Source organism: Rhizoctonia solani, chromosome 7 (assembly GCF_016906535.1).
Source record: "Rhizoctonia solani chromosome 7, complete sequence".
Taxonomy (NCBI): Eukaryota; Fungi; Basidiomycota; class Agaricomycetes; order Cantharellales; family Ceratobasidiaceae; genus Rhizoctonia; species Rhizoctonia solani.
The window spans coordinates 308757-329311 of NC_057376.1; the positions used below are offsets into that span (position 1 = coordinate 308757).

A 20555-nucleotide genomic window follows, 5' to 3' on the forward strand; every position below is an offset into this window, starting at 1 on the left:
TAACTACAACGCTGGCCCCGCAGTGTCACCTCCCACCTCGTCTGCAAACACCATGGCCTCATACCACCAATTCCCTCCTGTTAGTGCTGCCTTTAGACTATCATCTGCGTCGTTCCTCGAGGGCGTCCTCTCCGACATGGACGGTACTCCTGCCTACTCGCTCTTTACTGCTCGCGGCGTCACCACTCTCTCTCGCGTCGGCCCCAACCTAACCAGAACACAAACGTCCCAAATATTCTGGCCGAGAGAGCCCAGAGACCAGGAGAGAGCCAAGGAGGCAGGAGAGACGGTAGTCGCAACCCCGAATGGAAAGATGCTCATGGACGACGTACTCCGGCCCAGCGGTTCTGGCCGCTCCCGCAAAATGACCGTACCGGGCTCATCAGTATATCTGAGATGGAAATACGACTCGAGTGGGCATGCATGGCATGTAAGTTTCAGACCTTCTGTCAATGACGACAATAGGCGCTGACCGAACCTTAGTGCACTTCTCCTTCGCGTGCGGCCATTGCCACACTTAGACTTGTCCCCGGAAAACCTGGAACGACCCTACATATCCACACAACGTCGATCCCTGCATCATATCACCCATATCAGCACGGCTACGACTCGGACACCTCAGAGGCTAGCCCGAACCCACATGCAGCTCAGAACCTATTCGACGCCCTTGTCTTGGCTTCCGTACTCTTGTCCACTCACCCAGATGCATGGCGTTCTCGTCTGACTAGAACTTCAAACGAGCGCCCGCTACCGGCCCCGCCCGTCAGCGGTTCGCCTCAACTCTCAGCCTACGAAAGAACCATTGGCAAATCACCTACCTCTCGGCCTTCGTCTTCTTCATCTAGTTCATATGCAGGGACCGACCTTCCCCCACAATACAGTCCCCGAGGCTGGCCTTCCCCTTCTTCGTCTTGTAAACTCTGAACAGTCACTCCTTGGATTATCATTTGTTCCCCTTTGGTTGTATTTTCTCCTTGGTTTCTATCGGTTTTGTTTCACCCCGAGAATGTAGTGCACGTCTCAACTGTCTGGTCCATTCGTTCCCTAGTCTATTCCCCTCCCAGCGAGTTTTGTTCCATTTTTGATCCCATGTAGCAACATCCGTATCGGCCTTCCATATAGAAGTTCTGTCCAACTTGTCCTATACAAAATACAATATTACCATAATTCTCACGACAGACCCCATACAAACTGCAAACTGCGTTCGCGTCGCGAATCATCCATCCATGCGTTCTATACCTCGAAAGATCACATGTCCGGCATCTACGCGTGCGAAGAACGGCACCGGGCGGGCCTTTGATCTCCGGCGCCTATGCTGATCGGTTTTGGGAGCCGTAGCGCTGGGCTGAACGTTATCGTCTATATCATCATTCGCGGTGGATACATGCACGTCATTCCCGCCTGCACGTTGTTCACTCGTGCATGTGCTCTCTGTGGTGATTTTGCCTTGCACTTGTGGAGCTTGATGGGACTGTATCGTTGGGGCCGCAGGGATGACGCGGACCTCGCGACAAGAGAAGCATGTGTAGCTTATCACTCTTCCGTGTGGTCTCGAAGCTGGGAGAAAAAAAAATCAAAGTTGGGGAAACAATGCGTATCAATACGAGAAGTCTGATGGGACTCATTAAACAGACCACATACTCTTCACGCGCACAGAAGCAGAAGATCCAGGCACGAGTACAGCGTTGCAGCCCTTGCAAAGCATACGTTTAACACTTGGGTCACTGCGGATGATCCGATATACGGAGATTAAACATTATTGGAGCTAGGTTTATTCTGGCGCTTACATCTTGACCACTGCTCCGCTGGCAATCCCTTTGATTGTCTTGACGTGTTTTCGCGCCAGACGGCCAGTCTCCGGGTGCGCTCCCGAACGCGCGAGAGTTGCGCTGGCCTGATACAGGAAATTCATCCGCTGCATAAGATCCCGATTTGGGATGACCAGAGGCGGTTGGTCAGCCTTGTTTTGCGCCTTCTTGGCCATAATAACTGAATGTCCCAGTAATTCGCACAGTCAAGTTAATTAAGCTGAGTACCTGGCGCCTGGTGGTCGTCAGTTCTGTGTGACGTTCCTGATTTCAAATCAGCGTCGATCACTCTTTGTTTTTTTTAGGCGCAATAAGCGATCGAAACTTAAATTCAACACAATAATATGCTAATATAGAATCAATTTTAGTCCGTATGGTCAATCATATTCAGTCCACAATCGATAGGCGTCGGGCCATTCAGAGCTGACCATCCAGCGCCTTTTGTACTTCAAGCTTATCTAGGGCCGCGCGTAAAAGGCTTGACTCTTTCCCGGCGCGATGTTTGCCTTTTGTATCGGATCCGGAGGGAGCGGGAGCGGATGGGGTCGAAGATGTAAGGTGAGGTGGGATGGCGATGATTGAGTCTCGTGGTGGGGGCGGCCACTTATACGCCAATCACTCGGTCAGAATACAATTAGCGACAATGAAGTAGGACTCACGCCTCGGTTCGGTTGGTTAAAGTGTAATGCCGCCCAGGGAGGGTATTCTTTCTCTAGTCGAATAATGTGCTCTTCAATGTGCTTTACACGGAGCATATAGTCTGCTGGCGGCGCAGGAACTACACCAGGTATATGAGATTGGGCACACCGAAAATATACCGAAACCTACCGTATCTTAAGCCCAGATGTGTTTCCACAGCCTGAAACCGCTCATTCACACCCGACGACTTGTCCCCGGCGCCTACGGGACGTTTCGGAATCTCCCCAGTTTCATCGTCTTCCCGAGCGGGCCGTCTTCATTCTTCACTATGTCATATTTCATCTGAACGTCCCGGTTCAATTTGACAGCGTCCGTACGGGCCGAGCCTTTCCCTGGGTGCTTACGCCGCACAAATTCGTCTCTGTTTGATTGGTCGGTTCGGGCTCGGACGTCCGACAGGAACCGAGATATAGCCTTGGTATTCTATTGGGCGGTATTTAGTTGGATGCGGGGAGAGGAGGTTACCCGACTTGCCTGACTCGGTGTCATGACTCCTGCTGGCAGATACCTTTGTTTAATTTCGTCTAAATCTGAGTTTGGAGGGTCCATCTCCGTCTTGGTGTCTGCACCAACCACGACCGAAGCTTTGCCCTTTATTTCTAGTCATGAGTTATATATATCAGGACGGTTTGATCGTCACTTACCGCCACAACAGAACAAAACTGTTCTAATGCAACCAACAATCGTTTTTCTGAGTTATGGTTCATTACCATGACATCTAATTTGAACCCGCGCGCAGCTTGGTCAAGACCTGCCTAATACTTGTAGGTTAGCGAAACGGATATAACAGGATATTTACGCACCGTTTCTAGAAACTTGAGAATATGCTCGTCCCAGTCCTTGAGTTTGAGACCAGACTTGTGTCGACTTGACGAAGTTTGTGCATTCTCAGGCTCCATGCCGACCACAGTGGTAATCGAAATTAAGCCCGGGTAAAGTACGAAAGCAAGCCAAAGCACAGAAACGCACCCGGCGCCAAGAAAAGCAGCATCCGCTCAAAGCACAGCCACACATCCAAAACCGTCGGCGGAACCACAACCCTTCCTCGCATCCTCTCGACTATTGTCGCACGTCTAGCGCTCTTCTCGCTCATCCGAGGACACAGTTCGCTCTTCCGACTTTGCATCTTATTGTCTCGCGCGATCCGGAAATCGTACGTTTTTGTTGAATATTTTTGGTAGCCTCGGATTGACGTGCTCTGAAGCGACATATAAAAGCCACGGTCGGTGGGGGTTGTGCGTAAGTTTACGATTTGGACTTGGGTGAGCCGGTTTATATGTGCATTGGATGTGTTTGAATAGGGTTTGACTCATTTGAACGGGCAGATTTGCTAGGATGGCTGTCTATCAAGCTACTGCTACTGCGCCGGTAAATATCGCGTGTATAAAGTAAGCCGACTATTGTTTTATCATTTAATTCGTGATTGACCCATGGTGGGTAGATATTGGGGTAAACGTGATACCAAGTTAATACTCCCGACGAATTCGTCCCTTTCCGTTACGCTCGACCAAGATCATCTCCGCTCCACAACTACATCACGCGCCGACGCGTCGTTTACCCAAGATAGACTCTGGCTCAACGGCAAGGAGGATGAGATTAAACAAGGAGGGAGGTTGGCGACATGCATTGCTGAGATGAAACGATTGCGTGCAGAGCTCGAGCAATCGGATTCGAGCAAGCCCAAGGTATGTTATGCCCACTCTCTTCGCCAAGTTGAAATTAATTACGAGATACACCATAGATTTCCGGCTACAACGTTCATATCGCATCGTACAATAACTTCCGACTGCTGCCGGGCTCGCCTCTTCGGCATCTGGATTCGCAGCACTCGTTGCTTCTCTCGCCCAACTTACGAACTTCCCTCTACCCCCTCCGAGCTGTCTTCCATCGCACGCCAGGGCTCCGGCTCCGCATGTCGTTCTCTGTTCGGAGGTTACGTAGCCTGGGAAATGGGTTCCAAGCCGGACGGGTCGGATTCATTCGCCGTCCAAGTCGCGACCAAAGACCACTGGCCCGATCTACACGCTCTCATTTGCGTAGTGAACGATGCGAAAAAGGGCACGAGCTCGACAGCCGGTATGCAACGCACAGTCGAGACTTCTCTGCTCTTGCAGCACCGAATCGCGCATGTGGTGCCGCAGCGGATGAAGGATATCAGTCAAGCCATTCAAGATCGGGACTTTGAAACGTTTGGAAGGATCACTATGGACGATTCGAACCAGTTCCATGCTGTTTGCTTGGACACTTCTCCCCCGATTTTTTATATGAACGATGTGAGCAGGGCGATTGTTGCCTTGGTCGAAGAGTTCAATCGTGCGAGCGGCAAGATTCGGGCCGCTTATACGTACGATGCGGGGCCGAATGCGGTTATTTACGCACCCAAGGAGAACCTGAAGGAAATTGTGAATCTGATTGTCAAGTATTTCCCTCAATCGCAAACGTTTGCCGATCCGTTCGGGGTGTTTGATGCTGGAGAGCAAGTAGGAGATTTGGATTTGCCACAGGGGTTCAATACTGCTGTTGCTGTGAAACATGAGATTGGGGCCGTCAAGGGGTTGATTCATACGCGCGTTGGAGACGGACCACGGGCACTTGGGCAGGAAGATGCATTGTTGACGAGCGATGGGTTACCCAAGCCTCTTTAGTAGGGTTGCAAGTTCTCGGTTAGGATAAATGGATACACTCATATCAATAACAACAAAATGAATCTATGTTTATTATTTATGGGAATAAAAGGATTTTCTTGGTAGATTGAGAAGTGTTTCACTCTAAATTGGAGGACAAAGATTGACTGGACTGTACTTGCCAATAACCTCCACCTCCACCATGTCTGACCGCGTAAGGATCCCGCATCCTCGATGAATCTTGATCTAACATGTGCGGCTAGTGCATAGTATACATAACCCTTACTCCCAAATCATCCGATCTTCTCGAAGAAGTGCGACAAGTGATGTTAAACACGCGAGATATGTTCCTCGGGCTGCAGGGGTCGATATCCCACGGTTAGTTGGTTTTCAAGTGATCGACTTGGGGATCTAAATTTATACGCCTCTGATCGGTAGATGTGGGCGTAACAGACGGGAAAGTACATGTCATCGAAACTTGTAAGCTAGTCCCATAGATATTGCCAACTGAATGATTAAGCACGTCATGCTAGATGAATCGGCGGCCGATGCAGAGCGCTTTGAGAAGATACCTGAGCACGACGAGATGATTCAGGTAAGTTAAAGGCTGGATTGAGGCGCATTCGCTGGGAGGGCGGGGATGGAGACTGAAATAGCCGGTAATTTAGAAACTTTTGCCGATTGTTACGCCGGATATTGTGGTTGTGAAGTTGAGTACGGTTGGTGCAAGTCGGTGATTTACTGTACATGAGGGTATATGTCATTTGAATGAATCTAACCTACTAGAGTTAATTACGCGCTCAAGTGATATCCGATATTATACCTACAATTATTGATTTAGACCTATTCTTTGTGCTGTGTCTTTCCCTCTTTCTTCTTCTTAGCCTGTTCTAGCGCGTTTACAGGCTGCTCTTTTCCGGTGGTCCCTGGCTATTATTCTCGCGCAAGGCCATTGCTTTCTTGACGTCCTCCACGTCGAACTCGGTGATCTGAAGGGGAGTTGGGTCGCGGCGCAGCATAGTGGTGGGCAGTGCTGTATATATGCAGGTCGCTATGCCTGTGTCAGTGCGCGTGGATGGGAGTCGTAGGGGTACGTGGCGCAGCTGCGGAAGCAAATAAAAGCACACGGTCGCACGGGGTCGGCGCTTCCCACTTGACACTTTCACTCTCTCTACGATCACTTGGACACTTTCCGTGCGATCTACCAATTCTTATTATCCTATACAATTAAACCTTGACCAACCATGGAGATTGCAATGAAGGTTCCCGAGTATCTCAAGAATTTGCGCGTGCGTGTTGTGATTGGGTGGGGGTTGGGGTGGTTGTGCTGACTGCGGTGTAGGAGACCAAGCTCAGTGCGCTCAGGGGTCCTCAGGAGTTCTTTGACGTTCAGCGTATATCTCGGTCGGTCATAGTTCATACGTTTGGGATAGGATAGATATGATAACACACGATACAGACCTGCGGATTTGAACCAGGCCACGTCCCGAATCTCGTACAACACACGCTACTTCTCCGGGAATTATGGATTCATCGTTATAATTTTGGCCGTCTATGCGCTTGTGAGTTCAATATTCCCTTTGCCTTTAACTCCTGCTAACGCATTGGATAGTTGACCAATAGCTGGCTATTGATCAGTCTGGGTTTCTTGATTGGAGGTACGCTCCCATCTCACGTCGCTCCCGTTCAGGCAACTGATTAGGACACAGGGTTCATGGCAATTAATAAATGGTAAATTGTCGCGCTAAGGATGAGACAATGGTGTTGACTAGGGAAAAGGGCGCCGGAGCCGATGCAAGTGGGAGAGCATGTAGTCACTCAGAAGTCCCTAGTAAGTCGCCACCCATTTGAATGACCGCAGATCGCTGACTAGGGTTGCAGTATACTGGATTGTTCGTTATTGGTGCGTTTGCCCTCACCACATTTTATTTCATCCGAAACACTTCCAAAATACAATACCTCCTAATAATTACCGATTTCTAACGGTGATGGTCATTAGGCATTCCCCTTCTGTGGTGGTCCAGCCCCCTCGGCACGTTCTTCTGGCTCGTCGGTTCAAGTGCAGTTCTCATTCTCGGACACGCCGCATTGATGGAGCCTGGCGTCGAGTCCGAGTACGCGAACGTGTCCGAGGTTTAGGTCGGTCCATATTCGGGAGAAAATCGTTCAAATTGTCGCTGGGTAGACACGTATGGCTCCTTGTTGTAATTCCTAATAGATTTTTTCTTTCGTTTTGTGCCCAACCAGCTTGCCTTTTGAATTTCGATTGCAATTCCCGATCACCCTTGCTACCCGCGATGTGCCCGGATAGGGGTTTATTACGAAATAGTTGTGTCGTTGACCATAAACTGAAGCCTCGTGACTATAAACTCTCTCTGCGACGCGCTCCACTCTCACGTTGTTCTTTCCCTCGCCCACCCCTTCGTTTCCCTTACCCAGATTGACCTACTTGATTAAAACTTTTATAATTGATTTATCACGATACGATGAACCAGGCAAACTCGACAATGACTGAATTTCAAGAATCCCAGACGGTTACGCTCGAATGGACCGTACGGAATCTGAAGCAATTGTTTGAAAACAGCAAGGGCGAGCAAAAGAGCAAGGTTGTCAAGAGTGCGATCTTTGGAGGCGGGTAAGTATCATCTTTGACCATCTCACGCTCGCTGTCGGTTGACGCCTCGTTCCACAAGACGCTGGCAGGTTTGTTTTGATCAGCAAATCGTATCAGTGCGGGGGAGTTTTATTATCCTTTTTTTTTTTTTTAATAGGTGCTCTTTTATCCCAATAGCGGACACGAAGGTGGAGGGTATATCAGCTTGTACCTCTCATGCGAGGTGAGTCGGCGCTCATCTCTTGATGTGGAGCTACTAAATACGAATATCTCTGCTCTATAGCCTACTTCGGATGAAAAGGAAAAGGCCATGAATGGAAAGTAAGCATGGCTCCATCCTGTCTTTTTGGGGGTTTGGCTTATTTGGAGCTGGTGGGGTCAAGGTGGCAGCGGGAGGGATTGTACAAGTTCACGTTTGAGTTGAGGAGCATCAACAAGGGGACGAGCTTTAATACCAAGGAAGCTTATAACCATGCATTCTCGTGGAAGGTCAGTGATCATCTATATGCTTTGGTGCTCTGTTGTTGACTTTTGTTGATGGATAGACGGCCAACTGGGGATGGTACGTTTTGACTTTAACCTTTCAACAATCCCCAACGGATATGCACATCACTCTCCACTACATTATCTCCGTCCACAAGCTGACCCATCACAACTCGACAGGGCTCAATTCGCACGCCGCGACGCAGTCTATTATGCGCCCAACACCGTCCGAATGCAAGATGCCTTTGTCATCGTTTGTCAAATTACATCTTCCCCATCTGCCCCGGTATCGAACATGAACGTCCAATCCGTGCCTCGATCATTGATGGCATCTGTTGGGAGTTTGTTGGACGATCCTATATATTCGGATGTGGAGTTTATCATTCCCCCAAGGAGGAGGGGAGGAAAGTCCAAGAAGATTTGGGCGAGCAAGAAGCTATTGAGTGGGCGGGCCGAGTATTTCCAAACGAGTGGGTATACATGGTAACAAGCTAGGTCAAACTCTGATGGGCTGGGTTACAGTGTTTAGTTCTGGATTCGCAGAGGGTGCGAGTTTGGGTGCCGACTTGGTGGAAGATGATTCGGATGTAGGTTCACTTGTCGTCGCCTCTTTAGATTTCGTTGGGCTGACTAGTGTGGGGTAGTATATGAATGCGCACGATGACTCTGACGAGGAAGATGCCGAGCTCGATGATATAACTTGGGAAGTTACCTCGGACGCTGGCATAATCGTCCGAGTCGAAGATGTAGAAACGGCTCCATTGATCCCAGTGCCGTCTGCGAAGCCTCAAGTTCCAGCCCCGGTCGTCCCAGGTCCATCGAAGACCCCTGTGGTTGTGAGGGACGTAGCGTATGTGACATACAAGGCGTTTTTGTACTATGTGGGTCCTTTATTGTTGTTTTTGCTCACGGACCGCCTTGCTGATAGGAAGTTGGTTTAGTTGTACACAGATACTATCGTGTTTGCGCCTCTCAAGTCCCAGTTTTTGGTCTCGTCTCCCTCGGCCTCCTTTGCCCAGGCCCTTCAACTTCCTATATCAAGTGACGGAGCACCAATGAACTCTCCCGGGATCGGAATAATGGGCCGATCGGACTCGCGCAGGGGCTGGTTAAAGAACTGGGAAGCAAATTACCCGGATCGACCTGTGCCTTGTAGCGCAAAGGCTATCTATCGCCTTGCAGACAGTGAGTTTGCTTCTGCCTACTAGGTACCTGGACATGGACTGATTGGGATTACAGAGCTAGACCTAGAAGAACTGAAGGCCCGGGCGTTTACGCATATAACCAAGAGCCTATCGATCCAGAGTGTGCCATTCGAGCTGTTTTCTGGGTTCTCGGCTGCGTTTTCGGAAATCCGCAAGGTTCGTGTTACTTGTAGCCGAGTTGTATGGAGGGATGATGTTAATCTGCGATTGGACGTATAGGTACAAATGGATTTCGCGCTTCAACACTGGTCCGAGATTCGTAGCAGCGATTCGATGAAACAAGTCTTGTCGGAATTGAGGAGTGGGAAGTATCCTGGATATGAAGAAGGTTCGTATTACTTCTTTCTTTCGTCCTTAACGCGGGGCTAATAGAGGAATAGTTATGCATCAACTACTTGGGTATCTGGAATACCATCCCCCCGTCCGAGGGAAGTGGAAATGACAGTGGACAGGAGGGCATGGCTGGTGTTGGGCGGTAATTCGGCACGCCAGCCATGATTTATTTGAAGACGATATTGAAGTTGATGGTCAAGTGTAATGGTGGGGTGTTGTCACGAGTGTTTTGATCGCTTTCTATCTGTGTTTATTTATCTGTAGTTCTGCAAAACCGTCGAAGCTCAAGAGGTTTTGCAGAGTATAATTTTGGTGAGCAAAGGCTTTGTAATGTGTTGGGAGTTGTATAACTCTGCGAGTCATGTTGTTATTTCTAGTGTGTGGTTACGATCTATATAATGATATCAACGTCACGTATTTTCTACTTTCTATTGTCAGTGGGATCGAGCTGCCCTGGGCTTGAGTTTGCTGGTGTATGCAGTTCAGAGTTCTGAGGATTTAGAAGTGTAGCAAAGTTGTGTCAATCGTGAGGATGTACGTACATGTAGACAGAAAGCTATCGCGAGATAGGGGCTAATAGCCAGGCTCATGAATTAAAAGCACATGAGCGAGCACGTGGATTTCGATACCCAGAAACTCAAGTGTTGGTCATGTTCACTGCCTCATGATCAAGGCCAAGTGCACGATTCCGGAACGAGGAATAGCCTTTTGTTTCGGGTTCCGATTAACCACGAGAATCATACATGCTGTTCGCTTGGTATTCGTCCACAAGCATTGATGGCTTCATAAATCCCTAACTTGGTGTAAAAAAAATCCGTCCCTGTTCTTCTGCATTTCATCATGCCCATGGTGAGGAAGAGTTGGGTACATGCTAGTGCGCTACAAAAGTGTGGACACGTGCAAGCTCGCACATTCCAGCTCAAGGCCGGCACTAGCTGTATTAGTTAAAGCTGCGTCGTGTAGTGAGCGATTTCATTCGGTTGAATTAGATCGAAGGTTTACGGATAACAGGGGCATATGGCAGGAGAGCGGGAGTGGGGCCGAAAGAAACCGACTTCTGAAACGCAGCAGCTACAGAGACGATTCAACTAGGAGACGAAAGAAAATGATCAAATGATCAAATGACCAACTCACATCTCGAGCTAAACAAGATCGCAATCTTGTTGAGTAGACATGCGCACTGAAAGATGGGTAGATTTTCCCGTTTCCACGTGAACAACACCCCTTCAAGTTCGCCATCTTTATTCTTCAATGAATTTATGATCTTGTTTAGCTCGAAATATCAGTTAGTCATTTGATCATTCTCTTTCGTCTCCTAGTTGAATCGTCTCTGTAGCTGCTGCGTTTTAGAAGTCGGTTTCTTTCAGCCCTGCTCCCGCTCTCCCCTGTTATCTTTAACTTTTTGATCTAATTTAACCTCGGAATGAAATCGCTTGCTACGCTACGCAGCTTTAACTAATACAGCTAGTGCTGGTCTTGGGATGGAATGTGCCAATTTGCATGTTTCCACACTTTTGTAATGGACTACTGCATATGCATGCCAAGATAGGCTTTATTATACAGATAGAACCACGTTAAGCAGACCGATGAAATGTTCTTTATACCGGAGTTGAGCGCGGGCCTCTCGGTGGGAAGCTCGAGAATCATTGAAAGGGGAGATTGTTAAACCGTTAAACCGTGCAAACATGGTACTTAACCCATTTCACTTCTATGCTTTGCTATAGAGGCGAGCGGTGCGGGGTATGTTTATCAGGGCACAATATCATCAATACGGAGCTACAGCATAACCCTTGGAAAAATCAAAATATCTTGACCTGAAAAAGGTAAGAGCACTTTCTTTAAGACAATTGATAATTCCAAATAAATCTATATAAATGCACTATATATTGACTTCAAGAAGACTTCACTTTGATGTCTGATTTCATTTCAGTTCCGCACAAGCGACAGCGCGAACTTCGTCTCCCCAATCTCCTGCTCTTCCTCGATCAGTACGGCGACTCCTTTCGGTCGACCAGTCACGTCCTTTGGTAGGCCCTTGATACTCTTCTTGATCATCTCCTCTTGCTCGCCGATTGCCTTCAATATATCCTGTCCCTCTCCATTTGCGAAAGAATAGTATACATCTACCTCGTCCACCGCTTGCAGACCGGCCTTCTTCCTGAGTTTCTGCACACGATTGACGAGTTCACGTGCTAGACCTTCGCCCTCTAGCTCAGGATGGATACGAATATCTAGCACTACGACCACATCGTTGTCTGTGTTCGTTGCCGACGTTCCGTCGTCCGGTAGGTCTACGTATCGTTGCACAGCAAGGTCGCCAGCCACGAGCGATATTCCAGCTACATCAATGGCACCCGTCTGTACGTATGATTTGACGGCATCCGAGGTTAAATTAGGTAGCCCGGCTTTGACCTTGCCAATGTCTTTGCGCAGTTTGCGTCCGAGTACAGGCCAGTCGGCAACGGCGCGGTACTTGACTCCAGTACGTGCCTCATCAGAGGTAAAGATAATTTCGCGGATATTGAGCTCGGATTCGATGTATCGCTGGAGTGACTGTACGTCTTTGATGTACTCCTCGTCAGGATGGAAGACCAATAATTCTTTTAGAGGAGTCTAGACAATGGGTTAGACTTTCGCATCACGCGGACCCTTGAGTGGGTATATGCATACCTTGAGAGCACGATTATGCCTTTCCCGGAGTGTGCGAGTCAACTCGATGACCGATTGCATACGCTTGACTTGACGTTCAATCACACTGTCAAAGTATTCCTCCTTGACATCAGGGAATGGTATAAAGTGGATCGAGCGATCATCCTCTCCCTCGGCAGACTTGGGAATAAAGTCACGCAATCCCTGGTAGATGTTTTCGGTAATGAACGGGGTATATGATGCCTAAGAGTGATGCCCAATAAGTATTTTACCATGCATGTAACCGTTTTAACGCATACCATGGTACGGCAAAGTGTGAAGATAGTTTCGAACAAAGTATTCAATGCAGCCACGGCGACTTCAGGTCCATCTTCTCCCTTTAGTCGCTTGCGGTTGAATCGAATATACCAGTTGGTAAGTTCATCAACCAGGTCGAGCAACCTTGGCAGGATTGTATACAATCGATAAGCTGCCACATATATGGTTTAATATTGGCAATGATAGTAAGCAAAAGCGACTTACCCTCCATTTCTTCTTTGACAAGTTTAATAAGACTCTGGCATCTAGCCAAGATCCAACGATCCATCACGTTGTTTGATCGCTCCTTGTGAGCTTCATACGTGAATGAAATTCCGGTCTCCTTTTTTAACAATGCGACTTGGCCGAGGAAGAACCGATACGAGTTGAGCCATGGCAAGAGCACCCGCGAGATAACCTCTCGTACACCCTCTTCACGGAAACGCAGGTTCTCGGCGCGTACGACAGGTGAGTTGACAAGGTACATTCTGGTGCGATGAAAAATTAGGTAGCCGCATATAGATAGACACTGGCGAATCCTACCGAGTGGCATCCGCTCCATATTGATTGACGATCAAACTGGGATCAGGGAAGTTTCTGAGACTCTTGCTCATCTTCTTGCCGTCGCTGAATTTTTGTTAGTTTTCGAATAATAACAATGAAAAGAAGCAGTAAAACTCACGCAGCCAACACCATTCCAGTGACAATCAAGTTCTTCCACGGCGCCTTTCCAAACAAAAGAGTGGATAAGACAAGAAGTGTGTAGAACCATCCACGAGTCTGGTCAATACCCTCCGACACAAAGTCGGCCGGGAATGAGTTTTGGAATTTCTCCTTGTTCTCAAATGGATAGTGAATCTGAGCATAAGGCATACTATGAAGAGATGAATACTGGGTTTCTGGATTTCTGGATTTCTGGTCGAAGCTTACCTTCCCGATTCGAACCAGCAGTCAAATACTTCTTCTACGCGCTTCAATACACCTTTACCAGTTTTTGATGGGATGGTGATGTGGTCGATTTTATCGCGGTGTAGGTCAGTAATTCCCTTGACTCCAGATAGCTCTTCCAGTTCCTGGACAGAGCCAACAGCTACGACCTAATAATGGCGCATTTAGCTACTTCCTAAGCGCGGAGAAATCTGGTGATCACCTCTTCTAAGTCCTCGCTGACCCAAAGGGGGATTGGAGTGCCCCAGTAACGGTTACGGGAGATATTCCAATCACGAGCATTAGCAATCCAGTTACCAAACCTGTTATCTCCAACGGTTTGTGGCACCCTATTTGAGATAAGATTTATTTGAAAGGACTCCAGAAGGTATACCAAAAGGTGAGTCATACCATCGGGTTTCGGCATTATTCTTCACAAGTTGATCTACAGCCGACTGTACGCGTACAAACCAAGATGGGATGGCCTTGTAGAGAAGTGGGGTGTGCGATCTAAAACCGAGAAATTAGTTTGGAATAAAATGAATCTAAAGTATATGTGCCTACCTCCAGCAGAAGGGGTACTGATGGATGATAGTTGACTGCACAATCAATCGTCCCTTAGCTTTCAGAACCTTTTGGATCTCCTTGTCTGCCACCTATAAGCCCAAAGTTTCAGGTGCGGCAAAATATAATAAAGAGCAAAAGGCACGCACCTTGACGTACAAACCCGCAAAGTCAGGCACCTCTTTAGTGAAGCGACCCGCATCGTCGATAGGGCAAGGAGGTTGTTCATCAGCACGAACGACTCCGTGCGCAAGGGCGATACGGTGATCGTCTTCACCAAAAGATGGAGCCTGGTGAACAATACCCGTTCCACTGTCGCTCGTCACATAGGTGTCATTGACTACCCTGAAGGCTCGGTCTTCGTACTAGAGTATCCGTTTTGTTGAGTTGTGAAGGTCGACTAGAGTTGCTTCCAATCCACCTACCTGCTCTGTGAAGTAGTCGAAAAGAGGTGTATACCTCCACCCCTTCATATCTGATCCTTTGAATTGACCGACCTTCTTGAAGTCTACCTTCTTTGGGTCTTTGTAAAGGGTAGTCAGGAGATTCTCATGAAGGATGAAGTTGCTTCCAAACTTCGGGTCATGGATCTTGATGTATGTGAACTCGGGGTGAACACAGAGCGCAAGATTGCTAGGCAAAGTCCACGGTGTAGTTGTCCATGCGAGTAGAGAAGTAGATGGGTCATCAACGAGAGGGAACGAAATAGTAACTAGCCATTATTCAGGATCTTCATCCACGCCACGCCTGAAAATGACTCACCAGCTGGATCGCTCACATCCCTATAGTCCAATCCAGCCTCAAAGTTCGACAAGGGCGTCGTACATCCCGTCGAATATGGCATAACTCTCAGACCGCGGTACACCATTCCCTTTTTAAACAACTCGCTGAAAGCCCACCACACACTCTCCATGAATTGGATATTCAACGTCTTGTAGTCGTTGTCAAAGTCGATCCATCGTCCCATCCGCTCTACCGTCGCACGCCATTCAGAAGAGTAACGCATGACGATCGCACGGCACTCGGCGTTGTACTTGTCGATCCCCATCTTCATCACATCCTCCTTGCCGGTGATACCTAGCTTTTTGTCGATCTCATGTTCGACTGGGAGTCCGTGGGTGTCCCATCCGAACCGGCGTTCGACATGGTAGCCATTGGCATGAGCATATCGAGTCACAATGTCCTAATTTTCTAGTGAGTCACAATGCTGGATTGTTAAATACGATATATACCTTGACCGTTCCAGCAAGCCTAGGATCGCATACAAAGATCAGCACGAGACCAGGCAGATGGCAAAATCCGCTCACAAATGACCATAATGGGGTAAACCAGTCGCAAACGGCGGTCCATCATAGAACGAATACGTCGGCTTCCCTTCGCTCAACTTGAGACTGGTGCGAAATGCATCGATCTCGCGCCAGTACTGAATAACCTTTTCTTCTTCCCTGGGAAAACTAAACTGCGCACCAACTGCAGAATAATGAGATGAAAATTCTCTGAGGATATGCAATCATAGCTCACTATCGTGCTGAGGAAACGACATCGCGAGCCTCTTGTGGCTACGACAAGGCAATGAGGGGGATTGTCGTCGTCCTTTGGTCAAGGGCTCAAATAAATCCTCCTCTCGATATCAAATCATCTCATATCCGCCACACGAGATTGCAAATTAAAGATCTGACTTGGATGAGATTAATAATACGCATGGCAAGTCATCGTACTTTTTATATTTAACTCGGAATTTTACTTCTACAGAATTTATATATTTGCATGTATACAGACTTCAATAATAGAGCGGGCATAAGTCAGCAAAGGAAATCATGACACACGAACAAAAACAAATCAAGATGAAGGGACAAAAAAAGGGATCATAAAATCACACAGAATCACAAAACAATGCGGCAAGAAGTATCTGGCCTCTGCACAAATCGAGTAAGTAAAAAAGAAAAAAGTGAAAATAAACACAAAGCAAGAAAACGCATGATAAGATAGGTTTCAACAAAACACATCATAATGGGCATAATTACGAAACAAGAGATCAAGAGCAGATAGGACTAGGATGTGTCCATCCCGTCGTTTGCCCGCCCGAGCACCTCCTCCAAAAATGCAGGACCTTCGCTTCCGAATGGCGAGGCTCTGAAAACATCCGTTGGACCAGCGCCTGGTTTCTTGGCGTTCTCAATGGCACGCATCATTAGAGTATGGGTACGGGTGATGCAGCCATGATCACAAGCATCTTTCATAGTCGGTCGTCGGGAAGCGTCACGACGCATCATGGTGGCAATAAAATCGACAATCTCGGGACTGAAACCATCGAGTTCAACGTCTGAGAGGTCATCATTTCGGAGCTTGTGCCACGGTTCACCCCTAAAGTAGGCAAAGTCAGTGACCAAGACATGACGATAATGGAATAGAACTTACATGGCGGGCACAATGATATTGCCGGCACACTCCAAGAGTGTCATACCCAAACTGAAAACATCGGCCCCGAAACCGTAAACACCCTGCAAGATTTCTGGTGCCATATAGTCCCGGTCTCCTTCACGCTCGAACCCATCTGAGCTATCCGCCTCGGAGGGTATACGGGGCCAACGTGATGCCATTCCAAAATCTCCGATACGAATGCGACCTTCAATCGTCACGAACATGTTCGCGGGTTTTAGATCAAGATGAATGACGCCCATGTGGTGGATAAATGCAAGACCCTGTAAACAAATCTCTCTCAGCATACAATCAAATCAATTGGGAGTAAAGGTACTCACATGACTCAGGTCACTGGCGATCTTCCATACCCGCGCCTCGTCGAGCCTCTCATACTTCTCGCCCCATTCCATCAAAAAGTCTGCAAGATTTCCGAGTTCGCACATCTCCGTCAACATCAGACTTCGACCGTCTTGCTCCCAAGCATCCTCAAACTGTAGCACGTTCGGGTGGCCGGGGTTAGCAAGATGTCGCAAAACGTCGACCTCTTCTAGGACTCGGCGACGGTGTCTTACGCCCTCAAATTGTTTACTCCTCTTCACCGCGAACAATCGGCCGTCCTTTTCGACTTTGAGAACTTGACCAAAAGTGCCCTTGCCGATTTGCTGTACTGTGGTACTCCCTCTCCAGTCTACCGAGAGCGGCCATTGGCTCCGGATCAATCTCGGCTAGGTGGCTCTGGGTAGGAGTCTGTGCAGGTCGTCGACATTTGGACAAGATTGGCGAGGCGCGAGCAGCAGATCGACGAGCAGGAGCGGTAGGAGTGTCCATGAGCGACGCAAGAGATGAGAGGGAAGGCGAAGGAGTAACAAGGCGCCAGTTTGCGACAGGTAATGAACTCCTGTGGCCTGCTTTAAGAGCTGCAAGGGGAGGAAGGCCTTTGGAGGGTGCGAATGGGAGCTGTCGGCCCGCCACAGGTTGAGCGGACCTGGTGGCCGCAGCAGCTAAACTTTGCCTAGGTTGCACACCACCCCTTCTCGCGCCTAGTCCACGTCGTGTGGGTGTACCTGCCACACTGGCCTCTCCGTCCGATCCAGATACGGTATCGAAGCTTGGGCGACGCATGAACGAATCAGGGCCGACGTTTAAAAAGTTTGGCGTCGCAGCCATGAACAGCGGACCAGAGTGGGACGAGTTCGGGCGCGAAGGCAAGAACGACCCTGCGCTCGCACTCGTCCCAAGCCCACCCTTCTCCTTTCCAGTGTCCGTGCTCATCCCAGCATCCTCATCCTCGTTCTCACCCTCGATCAAAAACTCGGGTATCCCATCCCTGACACCGGGCCGGCCTACACCTAGACTTCCATAAGTGCGTTTCTGTTGTCCGACCGGAGCCCGCTTGGGACTCTTAGACTTCTCGGCTTTCTTGACCCCTACATCGAGCTTACGCAATCCAAGAGAGTTCTCGCCAGGAGCTCCCTTTCTCGGGCCCAAGTCGCCCAGACTCGACTTTCGGGTGTCGTTAACGGCCGAGCTGCGCAAATTGAGCGAGATATCACCCGCATTCGACCGCCTTCGGGGTCTATTCTCGCCAGCCTTCCGATGTGGCCTCAATGAAGGAGACTCCTCGGCAAGAGGGCCCCACCGCATAGTTGGGCTGGCCTGGACCTCGAGGTTCAAGACCTTGCTGCGACCGGCGGCCGGGCTGTCGTCTGGGGTACTGGGAGAGAAGTCCGGGAAACGAATAGGAAGAGACGGCCGGGGTGCTGATTGCCGTCGTATTAGTAAATGCTAATTAAACGATTTCGTACAACTCACCTCGAGTGCCGAATGCCTTGCCTCCCCTATCGGGCAAGCTGGTCATCCATCCCTTAGTTCTATCGCCCATAGTGATAGGATCACCGGGGGTTTGCCCAAATACAGCCTTCTTCACAGGCGTGTCGGGAATAAGACTTCTGCTTCCTCCAGCATCAACCGAGAAGCTTGTATGCTGAACCATACTATCGAATATTGACTTGTCAAAGTCCATGTCCTCGTCATCCGGCCAGGAGGAAGTAGCAGGTGCAAACCTGGGCGTGACCAATTCGTCAACTTGTTCCAGTTTGATGTCGGTTCCAATGTTCGGCAAGTTGCCGCGTCCGAATGACATTGTCCGCGCACGAGTCCTGGGTTTGGCACTCGATGTGAGTTGGATCCCTTCCTCCAGTTGGACGCTATCGTCACCCGCGGCTCCACCCTTGAACTTCTTCTTTAGTGGGCCGCTCAGTAGACTTGAAACACCGGAGAACGTGGCGTTACCGGGGTGGAGCTGAGGCGCGGGTGGACCAAGCGCAAAGGCGGACCCACGCCTCCCGACCGGTGGGGGCGAGCTCGCAGAGATGGGCGGAAACATGTCGGTTTCCTCGCCGTCCACCCCACTCAGATTCATCTCTTTCTCGAACAACCCAGCCCCTTTCTGCCCTGCCTTCATCGGCGACGACGTCCTAGGCGGCGAGAAAACGCTAAGGGAAAATGTCGGCGCAACAAAATCCTTTGGAGCATTTGACGTTGTTGATTGTTGAACGAAAGGGGAGGAAGGGTCCGTGCTAGGGACAGACTCAATTATTGGGATCTCAGTGTTTGTCGAATCGGCAGACGGAGCGAAGATCCCGCGACGAAGTGGTTTGAGCGATTTCAGTTTGCGTGCGTCCCAGGAGGGATCCCGTCGACCTTTGCCTTTGGCAGCGATGGTGGTTGCGTTAGGAAACATTTTCGAGGGAGAGTCCGGGTCTGAGCCGGGGTTATATTCGTCGTCTATGAGTGACAGCTGTGTAATTGAATATGAAACTGTTTGAGTATGCGAACAATGGAGTATGTAAGTTAGTTGGGCTCACCTTCCGAATTGACTCTGAGCTCATGTCAATTCCTCCGTGCCAACTATAGTTTTCGGCACCATGCGAGCGCGGTGGGAGAGGAAGTCCCAGACGAAATTTACGTGTTGGTGAGGCAGGAGATGCTGTTTCAGGCGGCGAACTCCGTTCCGGCGCGGGCTCACGATGTCGTGACCGGCTAGGAGTCAGCAACAATTTGGACATTGCTCCGGCCGTAAGTGCATGGTCCATAGACCTGCGCTTGGCCTTTGGCGGCTGCAATTCCTCCAATATCGTTGGCCTCGAACTGGGTGTACGAGTGAGGTTGGGCCTCGCGGGTAGCTCGTTATTGTTTGGCGAAAGCACGTTCGAAAAGAACGAATTGCCGGGCGTAAATGGGGTGGCGGTGTGCCAACTCTGGTCTGCCTCGTCGTCTTCCTGACCTTCGAGTATACTAAGATCCTGACCATCCTCGGGGTCTGCATCATGTATCTCCACATCGTCGTCAATTCCGAACCCTCTAATAACTGCATCTCCTTCAATATCCAATTCTAAGTCGGAGCCGTCTGAGTCTGAATCAGACAGGGGAACCAGTGGCTGGGCAAATGTCGTATCGGAGGATAGACGGGTAAGGGGCCGGCGTTGGGGGAACGGCTGGGGCCCTGGAGAGCCAACGGCAGTGCTAAAGTCGAGCGAGGACCGTCTGGGTGATACCATATTCGGAAATGCTGGTCGGTGTACTACATGCGCAAATCGAGGCTCCGGATCGAGCAGTATTCGTTGTCGTAGGGGAGAGGGGGAATGCATAGGGTATCAGTCCCACTTTCAGTACCCGCATTCGGGGTGGATACAGAGCGTAATGGAGACATTTGAGGTCGGCGATAGGGATTATGCGGTCGCTGATGAGCGGCTGGCAACACATGGGCTCAACAGGGAACCAAACTCTGTATTTTAATTTACTTACGAGGCGTACGCAAGCAAGGTGGAGGCGTGCTAGCAATCATTGTCCAGTAAATATATATAGTAGTAGTAGTTCGTGTTCGTTGTCGTCTATGTGCAGTTCATAAGTGTGTGCAAAGCGAGTGATG

The 20555-nt window shown here is 49.3% G+C and overlaps 7 protein-coding genes across 7 annotated transcripts; 4 read left to right on the forward strand and 3 right to left on the reverse strand.

Annotated features, from left to right (window-relative positions):
• Positions 1-52: 52 nt before the first annotated feature.
• On the forward strand, positions 53-924 carry RhiXN_06264 (uncharacterized protein; the record flags this gene model as incomplete). The annotated part of the gene is made up of 2 exons (XM_043326080.1): positions 53-430; positions 484-924. The coding sequence occupies 2 exons, from the start codon at positions 53-55 to the stop codon at positions 922-924; spliced, it is 819 nt and encodes a 272-aa protein (XP_043181512.1).
• A 292-nt stretch (positions 925-1216) lies between these two features.
• Positions 1217-3406, reverse strand: RhiXN_06265 (RNase P Rpr2/Rpp21 subunit domain protein; the record flags this gene model as incomplete). Its single annotated transcript, XM_043326081.1, has 9 exons — positions 1217-1557; positions 1642-1724; positions 1788-1989; positions 2237-2411; positions 2468-2586; positions 2637-2761; positions 3016-3098; positions 3152-3262; positions 3311-3406. 9 exons carry the CDS (start codon positions 3404-3406, stop codon positions 1217-1219), a joined length of 1335 nt encoding a protein of 444 aa, XP_043181513.1.
• A 436-nt stretch (positions 3407-3842) lies between these two features.
• On the forward strand, positions 3843-5152 carry RhiXN_06266 (diphosphomevalonate decarboxylase; the record flags this gene model as incomplete). The annotated part of the gene is made up of 4 exons (XM_043326082.1): positions 3843-3895; positions 3949-4192; positions 4249-4277; positions 4333-5152. The coding sequence occupies 4 exons, from the start codon at positions 3843-3845 to the stop codon at positions 5150-5152; spliced, it is 1146 nt and encodes a 381-aa protein (XP_043181514.1).
• Positions 5153-5333: 181 nt separating this feature from the next.
• Positions 5334-7270, forward strand: RhiXN_06267 (prenylated Rab acceptor 1; the record flags this gene model as incomplete). The annotated part of the gene is made up of 13 exons (XM_043326083.1): positions 5334-5345; positions 5395-5509; positions 5570-5611; positions 5665-5726; positions 6016-6192; positions 6382-6420; positions 6474-6535; positions 6591-6693; positions 6744-6789; positions 6841-6862; positions 6911-6962; positions 7013-7034; positions 7131-7270. The coding sequence occupies 13 exons, from the start codon at positions 5334-5336 to the stop codon at positions 7268-7270; spliced, it is 894 nt and encodes a 297-aa protein (XP_043181515.1).
• A 347-nt stretch (positions 7271-7617) lies between these two features.
• Positions 7618-9875, forward strand: RhiXN_06268 (uncharacterized protein; the record flags this gene model as incomplete). The annotated part of the gene is made up of 13 exons (XM_043326084.1): positions 7618-7766; positions 7825-7834; positions 7903-7968; positions 8029-8066; positions 8129-8234; positions 8291-8307; positions 8409-8698; positions 8751-8815; positions 8873-9109; positions 9170-9413; positions 9468-9589; positions 9653-9761; positions 9814-9875. The coding sequence occupies 13 exons, from the start codon at positions 7618-7620 to the stop codon at positions 9873-9875; spliced, it is 1515 nt and encodes a 504-aa protein (XP_043181516.1).
• A 1817-nt stretch (positions 9876-11692) lies between these two features.
• Positions 11693-15746, reverse strand: RhiXN_06269 (Isoleucyl-tRNA synthetase; the record flags this gene model as incomplete). The annotated part of the gene is made up of 16 exons (XM_043326085.1): positions 11693-12379; positions 12437-12658; positions 12715-12884; positions 12938-13200; positions 13256-13339; positions 13395-13586; positions 13643-13809; positions 13863-13989; positions 14051-14149; positions 14204-14295; positions 14353-14568; positions 14629-14915; positions 14966-15386; positions 15436-15454; positions 15511-15673; positions 15725-15746. 16 exons carry the CDS (start codon positions 15744-15746, stop codon positions 11693-11695), a joined length of 3231 nt encoding a protein of 1076 aa, XP_043181517.1.
• Positions 15747-16254: 508 nt separating this feature from the next.
• Positions 16255-20336, reverse strand: RhiXN_06270 (mitotic checkpoint protein BUB3,1; the record flags this gene model as incomplete). Its single annotated transcript, XM_043326086.1, has 7 exons — positions 16255-16567; positions 16622-16905; positions 16963-17258; positions 17317-18384; positions 18437-19424; positions 19492-20149; positions 20209-20336. 7 exons carry the CDS (start codon positions 20334-20336, stop codon positions 16255-16257), a joined length of 3735 nt encoding a protein of 1244 aa, XP_043181518.1.
• Positions 20337-20555: the final 219 nt, after the last annotated feature.